This window comes from Oncorhynchus tshawytscha, linkage group LG16 (assembly GCF_018296145.1).
Source record: "Oncorhynchus tshawytscha isolate Ot180627B linkage group LG16, Otsh_v2.0, whole genome shotgun sequence".
In the NCBI taxonomy this organism is placed as follows: Eukaryota; Metazoa; Chordata; class Actinopteri; order Salmoniformes; family Salmonidae; genus Oncorhynchus; species Oncorhynchus tshawytscha.
Window position 1 is genome coordinate 5,128,421 of NC_056444.1, and position 19,660 is coordinate 5,148,080.

At 44.8% G+C, this 19,660-nt stretch overlaps 1 protein-coding gene across 1 annotated transcript in view; it reads left to right on the forward strand.

Moving 5' to 3' along the window:
• LOC112236354 (transient receptor potential cation channel subfamily A member 1-like) overlaps positions 1 to 803 on the forward strand; it is a 76,341-nt gene extending 75,538 nt beyond the window's left edge. The window contains exon 28 of the mRNA XM_042298693.1: positions 1 to 803. Coding sequence (XP_042154627.1) covers positions 1 to 202 — 202 coding nt within the window. The 3' untranslated portion in view covers positions 203 to 803.
• Positions 804 to 19,660: the final 18,857 nt, after the last annotated feature.

Consider the following 19,660-nt stretch of genomic DNA (forward strand, 5'->3'; position numbering starts at 1 on the left):
ACTGAAGGAGATATCCAGTGTGCTGGAGAAGCAGCACGACCTGATGAAGCTGATGATCCAGAAGATGGAGATCACATCGGAGGCAGACGAACATGACGGGCCCACAGAGGTCAAAGGTTACAGGCGGAGGTCAAACTGGGGCCAAGCCAAGGGCTCCAACTGGATCCCGCTGATGAAGGTCCTCGAGCGCAAGAACGTTTGAGTCCTTCAATTTACTGGTGACTAGGGTTTGCAAAATTCCATTTTGTCGGTTTTCCAGGAATCCTGGGTGGAAGATCCCTGAGATCAGAAGGGAATTAACAGGAGATCCAGAAACCTCCAACCAGGATTTGTGAAAACCAGGGACATTTTTAGGAAAGACCAGAATTGTAAATCCTCATTTATGACCATCAACAATATGATAAGAATATTTAAAATATAGAACATTCTCATTTTTATATATACAATACTTGAACTGATATTGTTTTCAAAATTTACTGTAGGATACTATGATTAGCATGAATGACTTCATCATTGGGGATACTATTTCTGATGTACTTTTGATTGGTTAATTATGGATCTCTCTCTCTCTCTCTCTCTCTCTCTGCAACCACTATACTTGTATTTCTCAATGTGTTCATAGATTATTGTGTGCACGTAATAATAATTGCATGTGATTGAAATTATTTGAATAGTGTATGTATATTTTATCTTATAACCTGTCTGAAACATACTGGAACTGAATGGTTGTATTTTGGATGGAACCATTAAAAATGGTCAAATCGTCCCATACATTGTGCTCATGCCTCTCCCTAATATCAATATGCCTTGTCCATTACTGTCCTGGTTAGTGATTACTGTCTTATTTCACTGTAGAGCCTCTAGCCCTGCTCAATATACCTTAATATGCCATGTTGTTCCACCTCCCACATATGCGATAACATCACCTGGTTTAAATGTCTCTAGAGACTATAATTCTCTCTACATTACTCAATGCCTAGGTTTACCTCCAATGTACTCTCTTCCTACCATACCTTTGTCTGTACATTATGCCTTGAATCTATGCTATCGTGCCAAGAAACCTGCTCCTTTTACTCTCTGTTCCCAAACGTGCTAGACGGCCAGTTCTTTAGCCGTACCCTTATCCTACTTCTCTTCTGTTCCTCTGGTGATGTAGAGTTTAATCCAGGACCTGCAGTGCCTAGCTCCACTCCCACTCCCTAAGCCCTCTCATTTGTTGACTTCTGTAACTGTAAAAGCCTTGGTTTCATGCATGTTAATATTAGAAGCCTACTCCCTAAATTTGTTTTATTCACTCCTTTAGCACACTCTGCCAACCCAGATGTCTTAGCCATGTCTGAATCCTGGCTTAGGAAAACCGCCAAAAACCCTGAAATTTCCATTCCTAACTATAACATTTTCCACCAAGATAGAACTTCCAAAGTGGGCGGTGTTGCAATCTACTGCAGAGATAGCCGGCAGAGTTCTATCTTACTATCCAGGTCTCTACCAAAACAATTCAAGCTTCTACTTCTAAACATTCAACTTTCCAGAAACAAGTCTCTCACTGTTGCCGCTTGCTATAGACCACACTCTGCCCCCAGCTGTGCCCTGGACACCACATGTGAACTGATTGACCCCCATCTTCTGAGCTCGAGCTGCTAGGTGACCTAAACTGGGACATGCCAGTTAACACCCCAGCCATACTACAATCTAAACTTGATGCCCTCAATCTCACGCAAATGATCTATGAACCTACCAGGTACAACCCCAAATCCGTAAACACAGGCACCCTCATAGATAAAATTCTAACTAACTTGCCCTCCAAATACACCTCTGCTGTTTTCAACCAAGATCTCAACGATCACTGCCTCATTGCCTGCATCCGTAATGGGTCTGCTGTCAAACGACCACCCCTCATCACTGTCAAACGCTCCCTAAAACACTTCAGCAAACAGGCCTTTCTAATCGACCTGGCCGGGGTATCCTGGAATGACATTGACCTCATCCCGTCAGTAGAGGATACCTGGAAAAGTTCTGGGACACTGTAAAGTCCATGGAGAATAAGAGCACCTCCTCCCAGCTGCCCACTGCTCTGAGGCTAGGAAACACTGTCACTACCGATAAATCCACAATAATTGAGAATTTTAATAAGCATTGTTCTACGGCTGGCCATGCTTTCCACCTGGCTACCCCTATCCCGGTTAACAGCCCTGCGCTCCCCACAGCAACTCGCCCAAACCTCTACCACTTCTCCTTCACCCAAATCCAGATAGCTGATGTTCTGAAAGAGCTGCAAAATCTGGACCCCTACAAATCAGCCGGGCTAGACAATCTGGACCCTCTCTTTCTAAAAGTATCTGCCGAAATTGTTGCAATCCCTATCACTAGCCTGTTTAACCTCTCTTTCGTATTGTCTAAGATTCCCATAGATTGGAATGCTGCTGCGGTCTTCCCCTTCTTCAAAGGGGGAGACACGATAGACTCAAACTGTTACAGACCTATATCTAATCTACCCTGCCTTTCTAAGGTCTTTGAAAGCCAAGTTAACAAACAGATTACCGACCATTTCGAATTTCACCGTACCTTCTGCACTATGCAATCTGGTTTCAGAGCTGGTCATGGGTGCACTTCAGCCACCCTCAAGGTCCTAAACGATATTGTCATGACGTTGCCCTCTTTGGGTACAGCAAGCCCCATCCCCCTCTCCCTGCCTCCCCCTTTCCTCCTTCAACTAGGCTGCTGTGGTCAGAGAGGTCGTAAATTCCTGAGGATCTCCTCATGGCCACACAGTATAGAGATAGAGTGAAGTTTCATAGATAACAAATGATTTTTTTCCACCTCACAGAACTTGAGGTCCGAACAACGTAGAATCCAGCTACGAACTGGTCTGTTTTTTACAACTTGGGGAAGCTCATGTGAGACGGTGCGGCCATATTACCATAACGCTGTTTATATAATAGCCTCAGATATGAGGTTTACATCTAATTGTTGTATAAGATGAATGAGTTAGTATGATACTGTTTGTAATATTGTGTAATGTGATTTTGGACTGTTTAATGAAGGAAACTCAATTCCCATTTGAGTTGAACTAAATCAGAGGACCGCCCATGAGCCCAGTTAGGGTCAGGCATCCTGGGACAGACCCTTTTCTGCAATTCCGAATAAAACCCAACTTTGAGAAATTCTCAGTGGACCATGTTTCTCTCAATCACGGGAGAACAAAGGTTACAAACCATTGCTGAATCTTTTAACCATACCACGTGGTTAAACTCTTAGACTATCGATACCTACAGAATAAGAACAAGTCTTTGATATTAATTACTAGTCTGCAGCTAGGAATTCGCTATCATTGAACGCGAAGAACGACACCTGCCCGAAACATCCATTCTACAAAAACATGAATGAATGTCACTCTGAACTATCCACTATAACCTCGACAGAGAGATAGAGACGGACAATTCTACAAAAGAAACAAACTTTTCAACAGCGATCAAGACGACACACTGAGTTTAAATAAATATATTGATTGCAATTGTTCCCGAATGAGTGAGCGTTCATGTGTAAAGGATTAGCATTTCAATTGTTATAACTATCAACTCTGTAGTGACTTCTTAGTTGACCCCCACTTCCCTTTTGTCTAACAAGCCGCCATGCCGGTTTAGCCCACTAGGGCACATTCTCCTATAATTTCTTGTAACCATATTTTGTTGTTTTGTTTATGCATTTATGTGAATTACTTAGTTAGTAATAAACAAATGATTTAAGACAATTGATGTATGGATGACTCATAGTAAAGACTAGGTTCGTGCAGATAACCAACAATTTACAATGTTTGGAATGAGACTAACGTGAGGTAAAGTAAATAAATCATTAATCAGAAGACTATGGATCAGATATAAAAATATCTGAAAAGTTATTTTAGGAAATGATAACTTTGTAACCTGAATATTTTCCTTGGTGCCCCGACTTCATAGTTAATTACAGTTGCATGATTAATCAGTTTGATCGCGTAATACTAATTACAGAGAATCTTTGATAAAAAGTCTTCAATTTAATGATAGTAAAGACACGACAATATCATAACCACCATCGATAAGAGACATTACTGTGGAGCCGTATTCATCGACCTGGCCAAGGCTTTCAACTCTGTCAATCACAACATTCTTATTGGCAGACTCAACAGCCTCAAATGATTGCCTCGCTTGGTTCACCAACTACTTCTCCGATAGAGTTCAGTATGTCAAATCGGAGGGCCTGTTGTCCGGACCTCTCGCAGTCTCTATAGGGGTGCCACAGGGTTAAATTCTCGGGCCGACTCTCTTCTCTGTTTACATCAATGATGTCGCTCCTGCTGCTGGTGAGTCTCTGATCCACCTCTACGCAGACGACACCATTCTGTATACTTCTGGTTCTTCTTTGGACACTGTGTTAACAACCCTCCAGATGAGCTTCAATGCCTTACAACTCTCCTTCCGTGGCCTCCATCTGCTCTTAAATGCAAGTAAACCTAAATGTGTGCTCTTCAACCGATCGCTGCCCGCACCTGCCTGCCCGTCCAGCATCACTACTCTGGACGGTTCTGACTTAGAGTATGTTGACAACTACTGCAAACTCTCCTTTATGGACTAGTAACCTACCCGGATAAAGCACTAAATAAACTTCAGTTAGTGCTAAATACGGCTGCTAGAATCCTGACTAGAACCAAAAAATCTGATCATATTACTCCAGTGCTAGCCTCTCTACACTGGCTTCCTGTCAAAGCAAGGGCTGATTTCAAGGTTTTACTGCTAACCTACAAAGCATTACATGGGCTTGCTCCTACCTATCTCTCTGATTTGGTCCTGCCGTACATACCTACACGTACGCTACGGTCACAAGACGCAGGCCTCCTAATTGTCCCTAGAATTTCTAAGCAAACAGCTGGAGGCAGGGCTTTCTCCTATAGAGCTCCATTTTTATGGAACAGTCTGCCTACCCATGTCAGAGACGCAAACTCGGTCTCAACCTTTAAGTCTTTACTGAAGACTCATCTCTTCAGTGGGTCATATGATTGAGTGTAGTCTGGCCCAGGAGTGGGAAGGTGAACGGAAAGGCTCTGGAGCAACGAACCGCCCTTGCTGTCTCTGCCTGGCCGGTTCCCCTCTTTCCACTGGGATTCTCTGCCTCTAACCCTATTACAGGGGCTGAGTCACTGGCTTACTGGGGCTCTCTCATGCCGTCCCTGGAGGGGGTGCGTCACCTGAGTGGGTTGATTCACTGTTGTGGTCATCCTGTCTGGGTTGGCGCCCCCCCTTGGGTTGTGCCGTGGCGGAGATCTTTGTGGGCTATACTCAGCCTTGTCTCAGGATGGTAAGTTGGTGGTTGAAGATATCCCTCTAGTGGTGTGGGGGCTGTGCTTTGGCAAAGTGGGTGGGGTTATATCCTTCCTGTTTGGCCCTGTCCGGGGTGTCCTCGGATGGGGCCACAGTGTCTCCTGACCCCTCCTGTCTCAGCCTCCAGTATGTATGCTGCAGTAGTTTATGTGTCGGGGGGCTGGGGTCAGTTTGTTATATCTGGAGTACTTCTCCTGTCCTATTCGGTGTCCTGTGTGAATCTAAGTGTGCATTCTCTAATTCTCTCCTCCTCTCTTTCTTTCTCTCTCTCGGAGGACCTGAGCCCTAGGACCATGCCCCAGGACTACCTGACATGATGACTCCTTGCTGTCCCCAGTCCACCTAGGCCATGCTGCTGTTCCAGTTTCAACTGACCTGAGCCCTAGGACCATGCCCCAGGACTACCTGACATGATGACTCCTTGCTGTCCCCAGTACACCTGGCCATGCTGCTGCTCCAGTTTCAACTTCCACCTGACTGTGCTGCTGCTCCAGTTTCAACTGTTCTGCCTTATTATTATTCGACCATGCTGGTCATTTATGAACATTTGAACATCTTGGCCATGTTCTGTTATAATCTCCACCCGGCACAGCCAGAAGAGGACTGGCCACCCCACATAGCCTGGTTCCTCTCTAGGTTTCTTCCTAGGTTTTGGCCTTTCTAGGGAGTTTTTCCTAGCCACCGTGCTTCTACACCTGCATTGCTTGCTGTTTGGGGTTTTAGGCTGGGTTTCTGTACAGCACTTTGAGATATCAGCTGATGTACGAAGGGCTATATAAATACATTTGATTTGATTTGATTTGATTAGTAACCGAAAGGTTGCAAGTTCAAATCCCCGAGCTGACAAGGTACAAATCTGTCGTTCTGCCCCTGAACAGGCAGTTAACCCACTGTTCCAAGGCCGTCATTGAAAATAAGAATTTGTTCTAAACTGACTTGCCTAGTTAAATAAATAAATAATAAATAAATAAATAAAAATAATGACATAGGGGGAAACCCATGAGGAAGATATAGGAAGAAGTCTGCAGTCCTGTGTGACTGATGCACTGATGAGCCTTCTCTGGGCAGATGGAAAGAGGAAGGACCTTAAAGCCGATCCATACTAACCACAGCAGTCTTCAACCCGATCTACACTAACCACAGCAGTCTTCAACCCGATCCATACTAACCACAGCAGTCTTCAACCCGATCTACACTAACCACAGCAGTCTTCAACCCGATCCATACTAACCACAGCAGTCTTCAACCCGATCCATACTAACCACAGCAGTCTTCAACCCGATCCATACTAACCACAGCAGTCTTCAACCCGATCTACACTAACCACAGCAGTCTTCAACCCTATCTACACTAACCACAGCAGTCTTCAACCCGATCTACACTAACCACAGCAGTCTTCAACCCGATCTATACTAACCACAGCAGTCTTCAACCCAATCTATACTAACCACAGCAGTCTTCAACCCGATCTACACTAACCACAGCAGTCTTCAACCCGATCTACACTAACCACAGCAGTATTCAACCCGATCCATACTAACCACAGCAGTCTTCAACCCGATCTATACTAACCACAGCAGTCTTCAACCCGATCCATACTAACCACAGCAGTCTTCAACCCGATCTATACTAACCACAGCAGTCTTCAACCCGATCCATACTAACCACAGCAGTCTTCAACCCGATCCATACTAACCACAGCAGTCTTCAACCCGATCCATACTAACCACAGCAGTCTTCAACCCGATCTACACTAACCACAGCAGTCTTCAACCCGATCCATACTAACCACAGCAGCCTTAAAACCGCTCTATACTAACCGAGCAGCCTTAAAACCGCTCTACACTAACCACAGCAGCCTTAAAACCGCTCTATACTAACCACAGCAGCCTTAAAACTGATCTACACTAACCACAGCAGCCTTCAACCCGATCTACACTAACCACAGCAGCATTAAAACCGCTCTATACTAACCACAGCAGCCTTAAAACCGATCCACACTAACCACAGCAGTCTTCAACCCGATCTACACTAACCACAGCTGTCACGCCCTGGTCAAAGTATTTTGTGTTTATCTTTATGTATTTGGTCAGGCCAGGGTGTGGCATGGGGTTTTTGTAATTGTGGTGTGTTTGTCTTGGGGTTTTGGTGGTGGTATTGGGATTGTAGCTTAGTGGGTTATCTAGCAAAGTCTATGGCTGTCTGGAATGGTTCTCAATCAGAGGCAGGTGCTTATCGTTGTCTCTGATTGGGAACCATATTTAGGCAGCCATATTCTTTGAGTTTGTCGTGGGTGATTGTCCTTAGTGTCCTATGTGTACTCTCGGTTAGTTTGCACTAGATAGGCTGTTTCGGGTTCGATTACGTTTATTGTTTTGTGTAGTGTTCGTGTTTCTTTATTTGATTAAACATGAATCTCAATCGACACGCTGCAGTTTGGTCCGACTCTCCTTCATCACCACTAGAAAACCGTTACAGAATCACCCACCAACCAAGGACCAAGCTGCGTGGTAAACAGAGGCAGCAGCAACAGCAGCAGCAGGAGAAGCGACAGGTGCAGCAGGAGCAACAGCAGGAGCAGCAAAGGCAGCAGCAGGAGCAAAGGCAGCAGCAGGAGAAGCAACAGAGGCAGCAGCAGCATTGGGAGAGGCTGCACTCTTTGGATAAATGGACTTGGGAGGAGATCCTTGACGGACAAGGACCCTGGGCAGAGCCATGGATGGAATTGGAGCTGTCGGCGAAGCAGAGTGCTGAGTCTGAGAGTGTGGAGGATGTATTGGACAGAGTAGAAAGAAAGGTGTGGGCTTGGCATAGCATGCACGGCATACCAGTGCCAGCACCACGCATCAGGCCTACAGTGCGTCCCACCTGTTCAGCGCTGCCGGAGCCTTTCTCCTCTACAGCGCTGCTGGAGTCTCCCGCCTGTTCAGCGCAGCCAGAGCCTTTCTCCTCTCCTGCGCGGCCGGAGTCTCCCGCCTGTTCAGCGCAGCCAGTCTGTAAGGAGCTGCCAGTCTGTAAGGAGCTGCCAGTCTGCACGGAGCTGTCGGTCTGCACGGAGCTGTCGGTCTGCACGGAGCTGCCGGTCTGCACGGAGCTGCCGGTCTGCACGGAGCTGCCGGTCTGCACGGAGCTGCCGGTCTGCAAGGAGCTGTCGGTCTGCACGGAGCTGTCAGTCTGCACGGAGCTGCCAGTCTGCACGGAGCTGCCAGTCTGCACGGAGCTGCCAGTCTGTAAGGAGCTGCCAGTCTGCACGGAGCCGCCAGAGCTGCCAGTCTGTAAGAAGCCGCCAGAGCTGTCAGCCTACATGGAGCAGCCAGAGCTGTCAGTCTGCATGAAGCAGCCAGAGATGTCAGTCTGCATAGAGCAGCCAGTCTGCATGGAGCAGCCAGTCTGCAAGGAGCTGTCAGTCTGCAAGGAGCTGTCAGTCTGCACGGAGCTGCCAGTCTGCACGGAGCTGTCAGTCTGCACGGAGCTACCAGTCTGCAAGGAGCTGCCAGTCTGTAAGGAGCTGCCAGTCTGCACGGAGCCGCCAGAGCTGTCAGCCTACATGGAGCAGCCAGAGCTGTCAGTCTGCATGAAGCAGCCAGAGATGTCAGTCTGCATAGAGCAGCCAGTCTGCATGGAGCAGCCAGTCTGCAAGGAGCTGTCAGTCTGCAAGGAGCTGTCAGTCTGCAAGGAGCTGTCAGTCTGCACGGAGCTGTCAGTCTGCAAGGAGCTGCCAGGCTGCAAGGAGCAGCCAGTCAGCACGGAGCCGCCAGAGCTGTCAGTCTGTAAGAAGCCGCCAGAGCTGTCAGCCTATATGGAGCAGCTAGTGCCGCCAGTCTGCCCAGCGCCGCCAGTGCCCCCCGTCTGCCCAGCGTCACCAGTCTGCCCAGCGCCGTCAGTCTGCCCAGCATCGCCAGTCTGCCCAGCACCGCCAGTCTGCCCAGCACCGCCAGTCTGCCCAGCGTCGCCAGTCTGCTCAGCGCCACCAGTCTGCCCAGCATCGCCAGTCTGCCCAGCATCGCCAGTCTGCCCAGCGTCGCCAGTCTGCCCAGCGTCGCCAGGCTGCCCAGCGTCGCCAGTCTGCCCAGCGTCGCCAGTCTGCCCAGCGTCGCCAGTCTGCCCAGTGTCGCCAGTCTGCCCAGCGCCGCCAGGCTGCCCAGCGCCGCCAGATCTGCCAGTCAGCCAGACTCTTCCAGATCTGCCAGTCAGCCAGACTCTTCCAGATCTGCCAGTCAGCCAGACTCTTCCAGATATGCCAGTCAGCCAGACTCTTCCAGATCTGCCAGTCAGCCAGACTCTTCCAGATCTGCCAGTCAACCAGACTCTTCCAGATCTGCCAGTCAACCAGACTCTTCCAGATCTGCCAGTCAACCAGACTCTTCCAGATCTGCCAGTCAACCAGACTCTTCCAGATCTGCCAGTCAACCAGACTCTTCCAGATCTGCCAGTCAACCAGACTCTTCCAGATCTGCCAGTCAATCAGACTCTTCCAGATCTGCCAGTCAATCAGACTCTTCCAGATCCGCCAGTCAGCCGGGATCTGCCAGAACTGCCAGTCAGCCAGGATCTGCCGGAACCACCAGCCAGCCAGGATCTGGTAGATCCATCAACCTGCCTGAGCTTCCTCTCACTCCTGAGCTTCCTCTCACTCCTGAGCTTCCTCTCACTCCTGAGCTTCCTCTCACTCCTGAGCTTCCTCTCACTCCTGAGCTTCCCCTCGGTCCCGAGCTACCTCAGTCCAGTGGGGCCCGTTGTTAGGTTTCCTAGGCCAAGGTTAGCGGCGAGGGTCGCCACTCAAGGGACACTAAGGAGGTGGACTAAGACAATTATGGAGTGGGGTCCACGTCCAGCACCAGAGCCGCCACCGCGGACAGATGCCCACCCAGACCCTCCCCTACAGGTTTAGGTTGTGCGTTCGGGAGTCCGCACCTTAGGGGGTTCTGTCACGCCCTGGTCAAAGTATTTTGTGTTTATCTTTATGTATTTGGTCAGGCCAGGGTGTGGCATGGGGTTTTTGTAATTGTGGTGTGTTTGTCTTGGGGTTTTGGTGGTGGTATTGGGATTGTAGCTTAGTGGGTTATCTAGCAAAGTCTATGGCTGTCTGGAATGGTTCTCAATCAGAGGCAGGTGCTTATCGTTGTCTCTGATTGGGAACCATATTTAGGCAGCCATATTCTTTGAGTTTGTCGTGGGTGATTGTCCTTAGTGTCCTATGTGTACTCTCGGTTAGTTTGCACTAGATAGGCTGTTTCGGTTTCGATTACGTTTATTGTTTCGTGTAGTGTTCGTGTTTCTTTATTTGATTAAACATGAATCTCAATCGACACGCTGCAGTTTGGTCCGACTCTCCTTCATCACCACTAGAAAACCGTTACAACAGCAGTCTTCAACCCGATCCATACTAACCACAGCAGCCTTAAAACCGATCCACACTAACCACAGCAGGCTTATAACCGATCCATACTAACCACAGCAGCCTTAAAACCGATCCATACTAACCACAGCAGTCTTCAACCCGATCTACACTAACCACAGCAGTCTTCAACCCGATCTATACTAACCACAGCAGTCTTCAACCCGATCTACACTAACCACAGCAGTCTTCAACCCGATCTACACTAACCACAGCAGCCTTAAACCCGATCTATACTAACCACAGCAGTCTTCAACCCGATCTACACTAACCACAGCAGCCTTAAAACCGATCCATACTAACCACAGCAGTCTTCAACCCGATCTACACTAACCACAGCAGTCTTCAACCCGATCTATACTAACCACAGCAGTCTTCAACCCGATCTACACTAACCACAGCAGTCTTCAACCCGATCCACACTAACCACAGCAGTCTTCAACCCGATCTACACTAACCACAGCAGCATTAAAACCGATCCACACTAACCACAGCAGTCTTCAACCCGATCTACACTAACCACAGCAGCCTTAAAACCGATCCACACTAAGCACAGCAGCATTAAAACCGCTCTATACTAACCACAGCGGTCTTCAACCCGATCCACACTAACCACAGCAGTCTTCAACCCGATCTACACTAACCACAGCAGCATTAAAACCGATCCACACTAACCACAGCAGCATTAAAACCGCTCTATACTAACCACAGCAGTCTTCAACCCGATCTACACTAACCACAGCAGCCTTAAAACCGATCCATACTAACCACAGCAGTCTTCAACCCGATCTACACTAACCACAGCAGTCTTCAACCCGATCTACACTAACCACAGCAGCCTTAAAACCGATCCACACTAACCACATCAGGAACACATTTACAATAACTCCTGAGAAGAGTATCTCTCTCTCCCTCTCTCTCTCTGTGTGTGTGTGTGAGGGAACCTCTCAACACTTTCTTTTGAAGCGAGGGATATGAAAAAGAAGAGAGAGGAAAATAGAAAAACCTTGTACAGTCAAGAGCCCAAATCTGTCTGAGATCAGACTAGCCTTTAGCCACACTATCCTACTGTACACCCCATTTACCAAGCCCTACTCTATATCCACTGTGCTATCAGACTAGCCTTTAGCCACACTATCCTACTGTACACCCCATTTACCAAGCCCTACTCTATATCCACTGTGCTATCAGACTAGCCTTTAGCCACACTATCCTACTGTACACCCCATTTACCAAGCCCTACTCTATATCCACTGTGCTATCAGAATAGCCTTTAGCCACACTATCCTACTGTACACCCCATTTACCAAGCCCTACTCTATATCCACTGTGCTATCAGACAAGCCTTTAGCCACACTATCCTACTGTACACCCCATTTACCAAGCCCTACTCTATATCCACTGTGCTAACAGACAAGCCTTTAGCCACACTATCCTACTGTACACCCCATTTACCAAGACCTACTCTATATCCACTGTGCTATCAGACTAGCCTTTAGCCACACTATCCTACTGTACACCCCATTTACCAAGCCCTACTCTATATCCACTGTGCTATCAGACTAGCCTTTAGCCACACTATCCTACTGTACACCCCATTTACCAAGCCCTACTCTATATCCACTGTGCTAACAGACTAGCCTTTCGCTACACTATCCTACTGTACACCCCCTTTACCAAGCCCTACTCTATATCCACTCTGCTAACAGACTAGCCTTTTGCTACATCATCCTACTGTACACCCCCTTTACCAAGCCCTACTCTATATCCACTGTGCTAACAGACTAGCCTTTCGCTACACTATCCTACTGTACACCCCCTTTACCAAGCCCTACTCTATATCCACTGTGCTATCAGACTAGCCTTTAGCTACATCATCCTACTGTACACCCCATTTACCAAGCCCTACTCTATAACCACTGTGCTATCAGACTAGCCTTTAGCCACACTATCCTACTGTACACCCCATTTACCAAGCCCTACTCTATATCCACTGTGCTAACAGACTAGCCTTTTGCTACATCATCCTACTGTACACCCCCTTTACCAAGCCCTACTCTATATCCACTCTGCTAACAGACTAGCCTTTTGCTACATCATCCTACTGTACACCCCCTTTACCAAGCCCTACTCTATATCCACTGTGCTAACAGACTAGCCTTTAGCTACATCATCCTACTGTACACCCCATTTACCAAGCCCTACTCTATAACCACTGTGCTATCAGACTAGCCTTTCGCTACACCAGCCCACACCCTCTGGCGCTCACCCAGGTCCACTCTTAACCCAACATGCTAACAGGCTAGCCTTTCGCTACACCAGCCCACACCCCCTGGCTCTTACCCAGCCTGGCTCTGAAGTGTGTGAGAGAGTAGTAGCACTCAACAACTGTGTCAAAGCTCGGGAATTATATCGGATTCTCACACTCACATACCCCCAAAAACCAAAAGTGGTTCACACACAAAGTAGGCAAATAAATGAAGATGTGTCTTTGGCAATTGTAATGAGTTTTCATCATGAAAATATTTCCCTCTACAGTGGGAAATGCTCAACATCTGCGTGGCTCTTTGTCAGTCCCCCTCGAACCAACCTGATCCTTAAACACAGAGTGAGTCCTCAAACTGGGATCGCTTGGAAACCTGGGAATTTTGACTACTAAACCATTTAAAACTACACCAAAAATAGTTTGGTGAAAGTGTAATACCTGCATCTTAAAATTGACAACTTAAACCATTTAAATCTTGTCTCTAATACAGGACGACTCTGTTCAAATGAGTTGCAGATATCCTGCGCACTGATTCCATGGCGATGACATTTGAAGAAGCTCTCCATTCTCTCTTAGGGCTGTGCATTTAGCTGTTGTCACACATCATTCGTTCTGCAGCTGTGAAACCACCTCGGTGACCATGGAAACCCAAGAGTCGGTTGGGGAAGAAAACACAAAATGACCACAGCTGATGTCATAGCCTGGGAATAGCACCTGTCTCCTCCATCTATCAGCCACACTACTGTATGTACGGACTGGGGGCTGTGTCCCAAATGTCACCCTATTCTGTTTTACAACTACCCTACGATCGATAGGGTTCTGGTGAAAAGTGGTGCACTTTGTAGGTAATTTGAGATGCACGAAAAGGGCTTCGATAGAGAGGTCACAACCTCTGAGAGACCATTGTTGATGGACAAATGTTAAAATGTCCCCTTCAAGCCGGGATTCCCAAAACAATACGCATGCAGTCATCCATTATCCTGATGGTTTTGGGAACGTATTTGAGGGATTCATTAGATTTTTTTTTTTAACTTGACTAAATAGAGAAAGAAATGATAAATGCATCCCCCTGGTTTCAGATAGCCTTGTGACTTCACTCTCTGGCTGGCATCCCAAATGGAGCCTGGTCAAAAGGAGTGCAGGGTAGCCTAGTGGTTAGAGTGTGGAGGTGGCAGGTAGCCTAGTGGTTAGAGTGTAGAGGTGGCAGGGTAGCCTAGTGGTTAGAGTGTAGAGGAGGCAGGTAGCCTAGTGATTAGAGTGTAGAGGTGGCAGGTAGCCTAGTGGTTAGAGTGTAGAGGTGGCAGGTAGCCTAGTGGTTAGAGTGTAGAGGTGGCAGGCAGCCTAGTGGTTAGAGTGTGGAGGTGGCAGGGTAGCCTGGTGGTTAGAGTGTAGAGGTGGCAGGTAGCCTAGTGGTTACAGTGTAGAGGTGGCAGGTAGCCTAGTGGTTAGAATGTAGAGGTGGCAGGTAGCCTAGTGGTTAGAGTGTAGAGGTGGCAGGGTAGTCTAGTGGTTAGAGTGTAGAGGTGGCAGGGTAGCCTAGTGTTTAGAGTGTAGAGGTGGCAGGTAGCCTAGTGGTTAGAGTGTAGAGGTGGCAGGTAGCCTAGTGGTTAGAGTGTGGAGGTGGCAGGTAGCCTAGTGGTTAGAGTGTAGAGGTGGCAGGTAGCCTAGTGGTTAGAGTGTAGAGGAGGCAGGTAGTCTAGTGGTTAGAGTGTAGAGGAGGCAGGTAGCCTAGTGGTTAGAGTGTAACTACAACCTAAAAGGGTTCTTTGGCTGTCCCCTCCATTGGAGAACCTTTTAAATAAAAAATGTTGGGTCCAGGTAGAACGCTTTCCATAGGGGGTTCTACATGGAATGCAAAAGGGTTCTACCTAGAACCAGAAAGGGTTCTTCCTAGAACCAGAAAGGGTTCTACCTAGAACCAGAAAGGGTTCTTCCTAGAACCAGAAAGGGTTGTACCTGGAACCAAAGGGTTCTACCGAGAACCAGAAAGGGTTCTACCTGGAACCAAAAAGTGTTATCCTAGCGGTTCCGCCAAAGAACCCTTTTGGAACCCTTTCTCCTAAAGGGTATAGGTTACCAAAGTCGCACTTGGCCTGAAACATTCTCCTTGTAGCCAATACCTTTTCATGCTATTTAAAAACAAATATATATGATAGTGAATCAGATGATACATAAATCCTATTATAAAACATGAAATCCCCTTAGCTTGCACTTCCCTGGCTGAGTCAGTCTGTTGAATCCCTAACCCAGTGGATGGATGTCCTGTCGGACAGACGATCTACCAAGGACAGAGGAAGTCAATATTTCACCATGATATACAGACATAGGGTCAGGTATTTTTACCCCCCCCAAAAAAACATTAACCCATTCATGTTTCACTATGTATAGCAGGGATGGGCAGCTTCCTCAGGGGCCTGATTAGTGCCACATTTACCCCCAGCCCCAGCTAAACACACCTGACTCCAATTATTAATAACTAACTAATCATGATCTTCAATTCACATAGAAATGTAAGTTATAGATCTGTCATTCTCATTGAACGAAAGAGTAATAATTAGTAGATCTGTTCTACAGTATGTGTGCAGTTTCTATGCCTCCCTCTCTCTCTCTTAAGCTTTGTTTTTGAGTCTTTTACTTTCCGGTTTTGTACACCAGCCTCTAACCGCTGAAAATACAATATGTTTGGTTATGGAAAATATACTTCACAGTGGTTTAGATGGTGCAATGATTGTTGCTTGTTTTGCCACATAAACTGAAATTAGGCTATAAAAAATTGTAACAAGCAGGAAATGGCAGAGCGATTTCTACTTATTGCACCTTTAAATCAGCTGTGTTTGCTATGGGATGGAGAACAGGTAATATTACTCCTGTATGACTAGAGTTAGATGCAGAGAATCACAACATGAGATACAGACATAGGGTCAGTTTTAGAAATCTTACAGTGTACAACCCCTATTGACCTGTCAATATGTCTAGCTAGATGTATATCAGTATGATGGAGAATTACAACAACCCTTATTCACCTGTTACTATGTCTAGCTAGATGTATAGCAGTATGATAGAGAATGCTGTATATATGATAGAGAATTATAACAACCCCTATCCACATGTCACTATGTCTAGCTAGATGTATAGCAGTATGATGGAGAATTACAGTTAATGGCACCTATGTTCAGGATTCAGAATGCAGCTATTCCGCGAAGGGAATAGAAACCCACAACTCTACATTCTCAACTCAGCCCGGGCAGGTCCAGAATAGGATAAACGGCCCGTATTCATGAAGAGTCAGAGAGTAGGATCAGATCCTCCCTGTCCATGTAGCCTAATCTGTTTCTTTACAATCTAAAAGACTAAACAGATCCTAGATCAGGCTTTATGAGTAACGGTCCAGAATCCAGAACTTGATGGAAATTCAAGGGTGAGCTGGACGAACAATATATTCCGGAAGTTTTCATGTGGAAAATGGTCAGAGAATAAATGGGATTAACGGAAGTAATGGGAATAGTCCTGGATTAGGGAACATTCCTGACCACTGAGACAGAGGGAAATGTGAGAAATAGAAATCGGAGTGGGAGAGAGAGAGCAGGAAACATATACCCTCTCATTGATGTCATGGATGAATATGTGCGGTGGCCCTTGGAGGGAAAAGGACACCATGACTGTATATAGGCCTAAAGTGTAGGAACAGAGCTGAAAAAACACAGAATTTTGCAAACTCTAAACAAATGGTGATACTAACACTGTAGTTATACTAACACTGTAGTCACACTAACATCACTGTATACAAACACTGTAGTTACACTAACACTGTAGTTATACTAACACTGTAGTTATACTAACACTGTAGTTATACTAACACTGTAGATACACTAACACTATAGTTACAGTAACACTGTAGTTACACTAACACTGTAGTTACACTAACACTGCAGTTATACTAACACTGTATACTAACACTGTAGTTACACTAACACTGTAGTTACACTAACACTGTAGTTACACTAACACTATATACTAACACTGTAGTTACACTAACACTGTAGTTACACTAACACTGTAGTTATACTAACACTGTAGTTACACTAACACCACTAAATACTAACACTGTAGTTACACTACACTGTAGTTACACTAACACCACTATATTCTAACACTGTAGTTTTACTAACACCACTGTATACTAACACTGTAGTTACACTAACACTGTAGTTATACTAACACTGTAGTTATACTAACACTGTAGTTATACTAACACTATAGTTACACTAACACTGTAGTTACACTAACACTGTAGTTACACTAACACTGTAGTTACACTAAAACTGTAGTTATACTAACACTGTAGTTACACTAACACTGTAGTTACACTAACACCACTATATACTAACACTGTAGTTACACTAACACTGTAGCTATACTAACACTGTAGTTATACTAACACTGCAGTTACACTAACACTGTAGTTACACTAACACTGTAGTTAAACTAACCAAACTATATACTAACACTGTAGTTACACTAACACTGTAGTTATACTAACACTGTAATTACACTAACACTGTAGTTACACTAACACCACTGTATACTAACACTGTAGTTATACTAACACTGTAGTTACACTGACACTGTAGTTATACTAACACTGTAGTTACACTAACACTGTAGTTACGCTAACACTATATACTAACACTGTAGTTACACTAACACCACTGTATACTAACACTGTAATTACACTAACACTATAGTTACACTAACACTGTAGTTACAGTAACACTGTAGTTACACTAACACTGTAGTTACACTAACACTGTAGTTACACTAACACCACTGTATACTAACACTGTAGTTACACTAACACTACAGTTATACTAACACCACTATATACTAACACTGTAGTTATACTAACACTGTAGTTACACTAACACTGTAGTTACACTAACACCACTGTATACTAACACTAGTTACACTAACACTACAGTTATACTAACACCACTATATACTAACACTGTAGTTATACTAACACTGTAGTTATACTAACACTGTAGTTACACTAACACTGTAGTTATACTAACATCACTGTATACAAACACTGTAGTTACACTAACACTGTAGATACACTAACACTGTAGTTACACTAACACTGTAGTTACACTAACACTGTAGTTACACTAACACCACTGTATACTAACACTAGTTACACTAACACTATAGTTACACTAACACCACTATATACTAACACTGTAGTTATACTAACACTGTAGTTATACTAACACTGTAGTTACACTAACACTGTAGTTACACTAACACTGTAGTTACACTAACACTGTAGTTACACTAACACTGTAGTTACACTAACACCACTGTATACTAACACTGTAGTTACACTAACACTACAGTTATACTAACACCACTATATACTAACACTGTAGTTATACTAACACTGTAGTTATACTAACACTGTAGTTACACTAACACTGTAGTTATACTAACATCACTGTATACAAACACTGTAGTTACACTAACACTGTAGATACACTAACACTGTAGTTACACTAACACTGTAGTTACACTAACACTGTAGTTACACTAACACTGTAGTTATACAAACACTGTATCCTAAAACTGTAGTTACACTAACACCACTGTGTACTAACACTGTAGTTACACTAACACCACTATATACTAACACTGTAGTTATACTAACACCACTATATACTAACACTGTAGTTATACTAACACTGTAGTTACACTAACACTGTAGTTATACTAACACTGTAGTTACACTAACACTGTAGTTACACTAACACTGTAGTTATACTAACAATGTAGTTATACTAACACTGTAGTTACACTAACACTGTAGTTATACTAACACTGTAGTTATACTAACACTGTAGTTACACTAACACTGTAGTTATACTAACACTGTAGTTATACTAACACTGTAGTTATACTAACACCACTATATACTAACACTGTAGTTATACTAACACTGTATACTAACACTGTAGTTATACTAACACTGTATCCTAACGCTGTAGTTATACTAACACTGTAGTTATACTAACACTGTAGTTACACTAACACTGTAGTTATACTAACACTGTATTTATACTAACACTGTAGTTACACTAACACTGTATCCTAACACTGTATTTATACTAACACTGTAGTTATACTAAAACTGTAGTTACACTAACACTGTAGTTACACTAACACCCCTATATACTAACACTGTAGTTACACTAACACCACTATATACTAATACTGTAGTTACACTAACACTGTAGTTATACTAACACTGTAGTTACACTAACACTGTAGTTATACTAACACTGTAGTTACACTAACACTGTAGTTATACTAACACTGTAGTTATACTAACACTGTAGTTACACTAACACTGTAGTTACACTAACACTGTAGTTATACTAACACTGTAGTTACACTAACACTGTAGTTACACTAACACTGCAGTTATACTAACACTGTAGTTACACTAACACTGTAGTTATACTAACATTGTAGTTATACTAATACTGTAGTTACACTAACACTGTAGTTATACTAACACCACTGTATACTAACACTGTAGTTACACTAACATTGTAGTTACACTAACACTGTAGTTATACTAACACT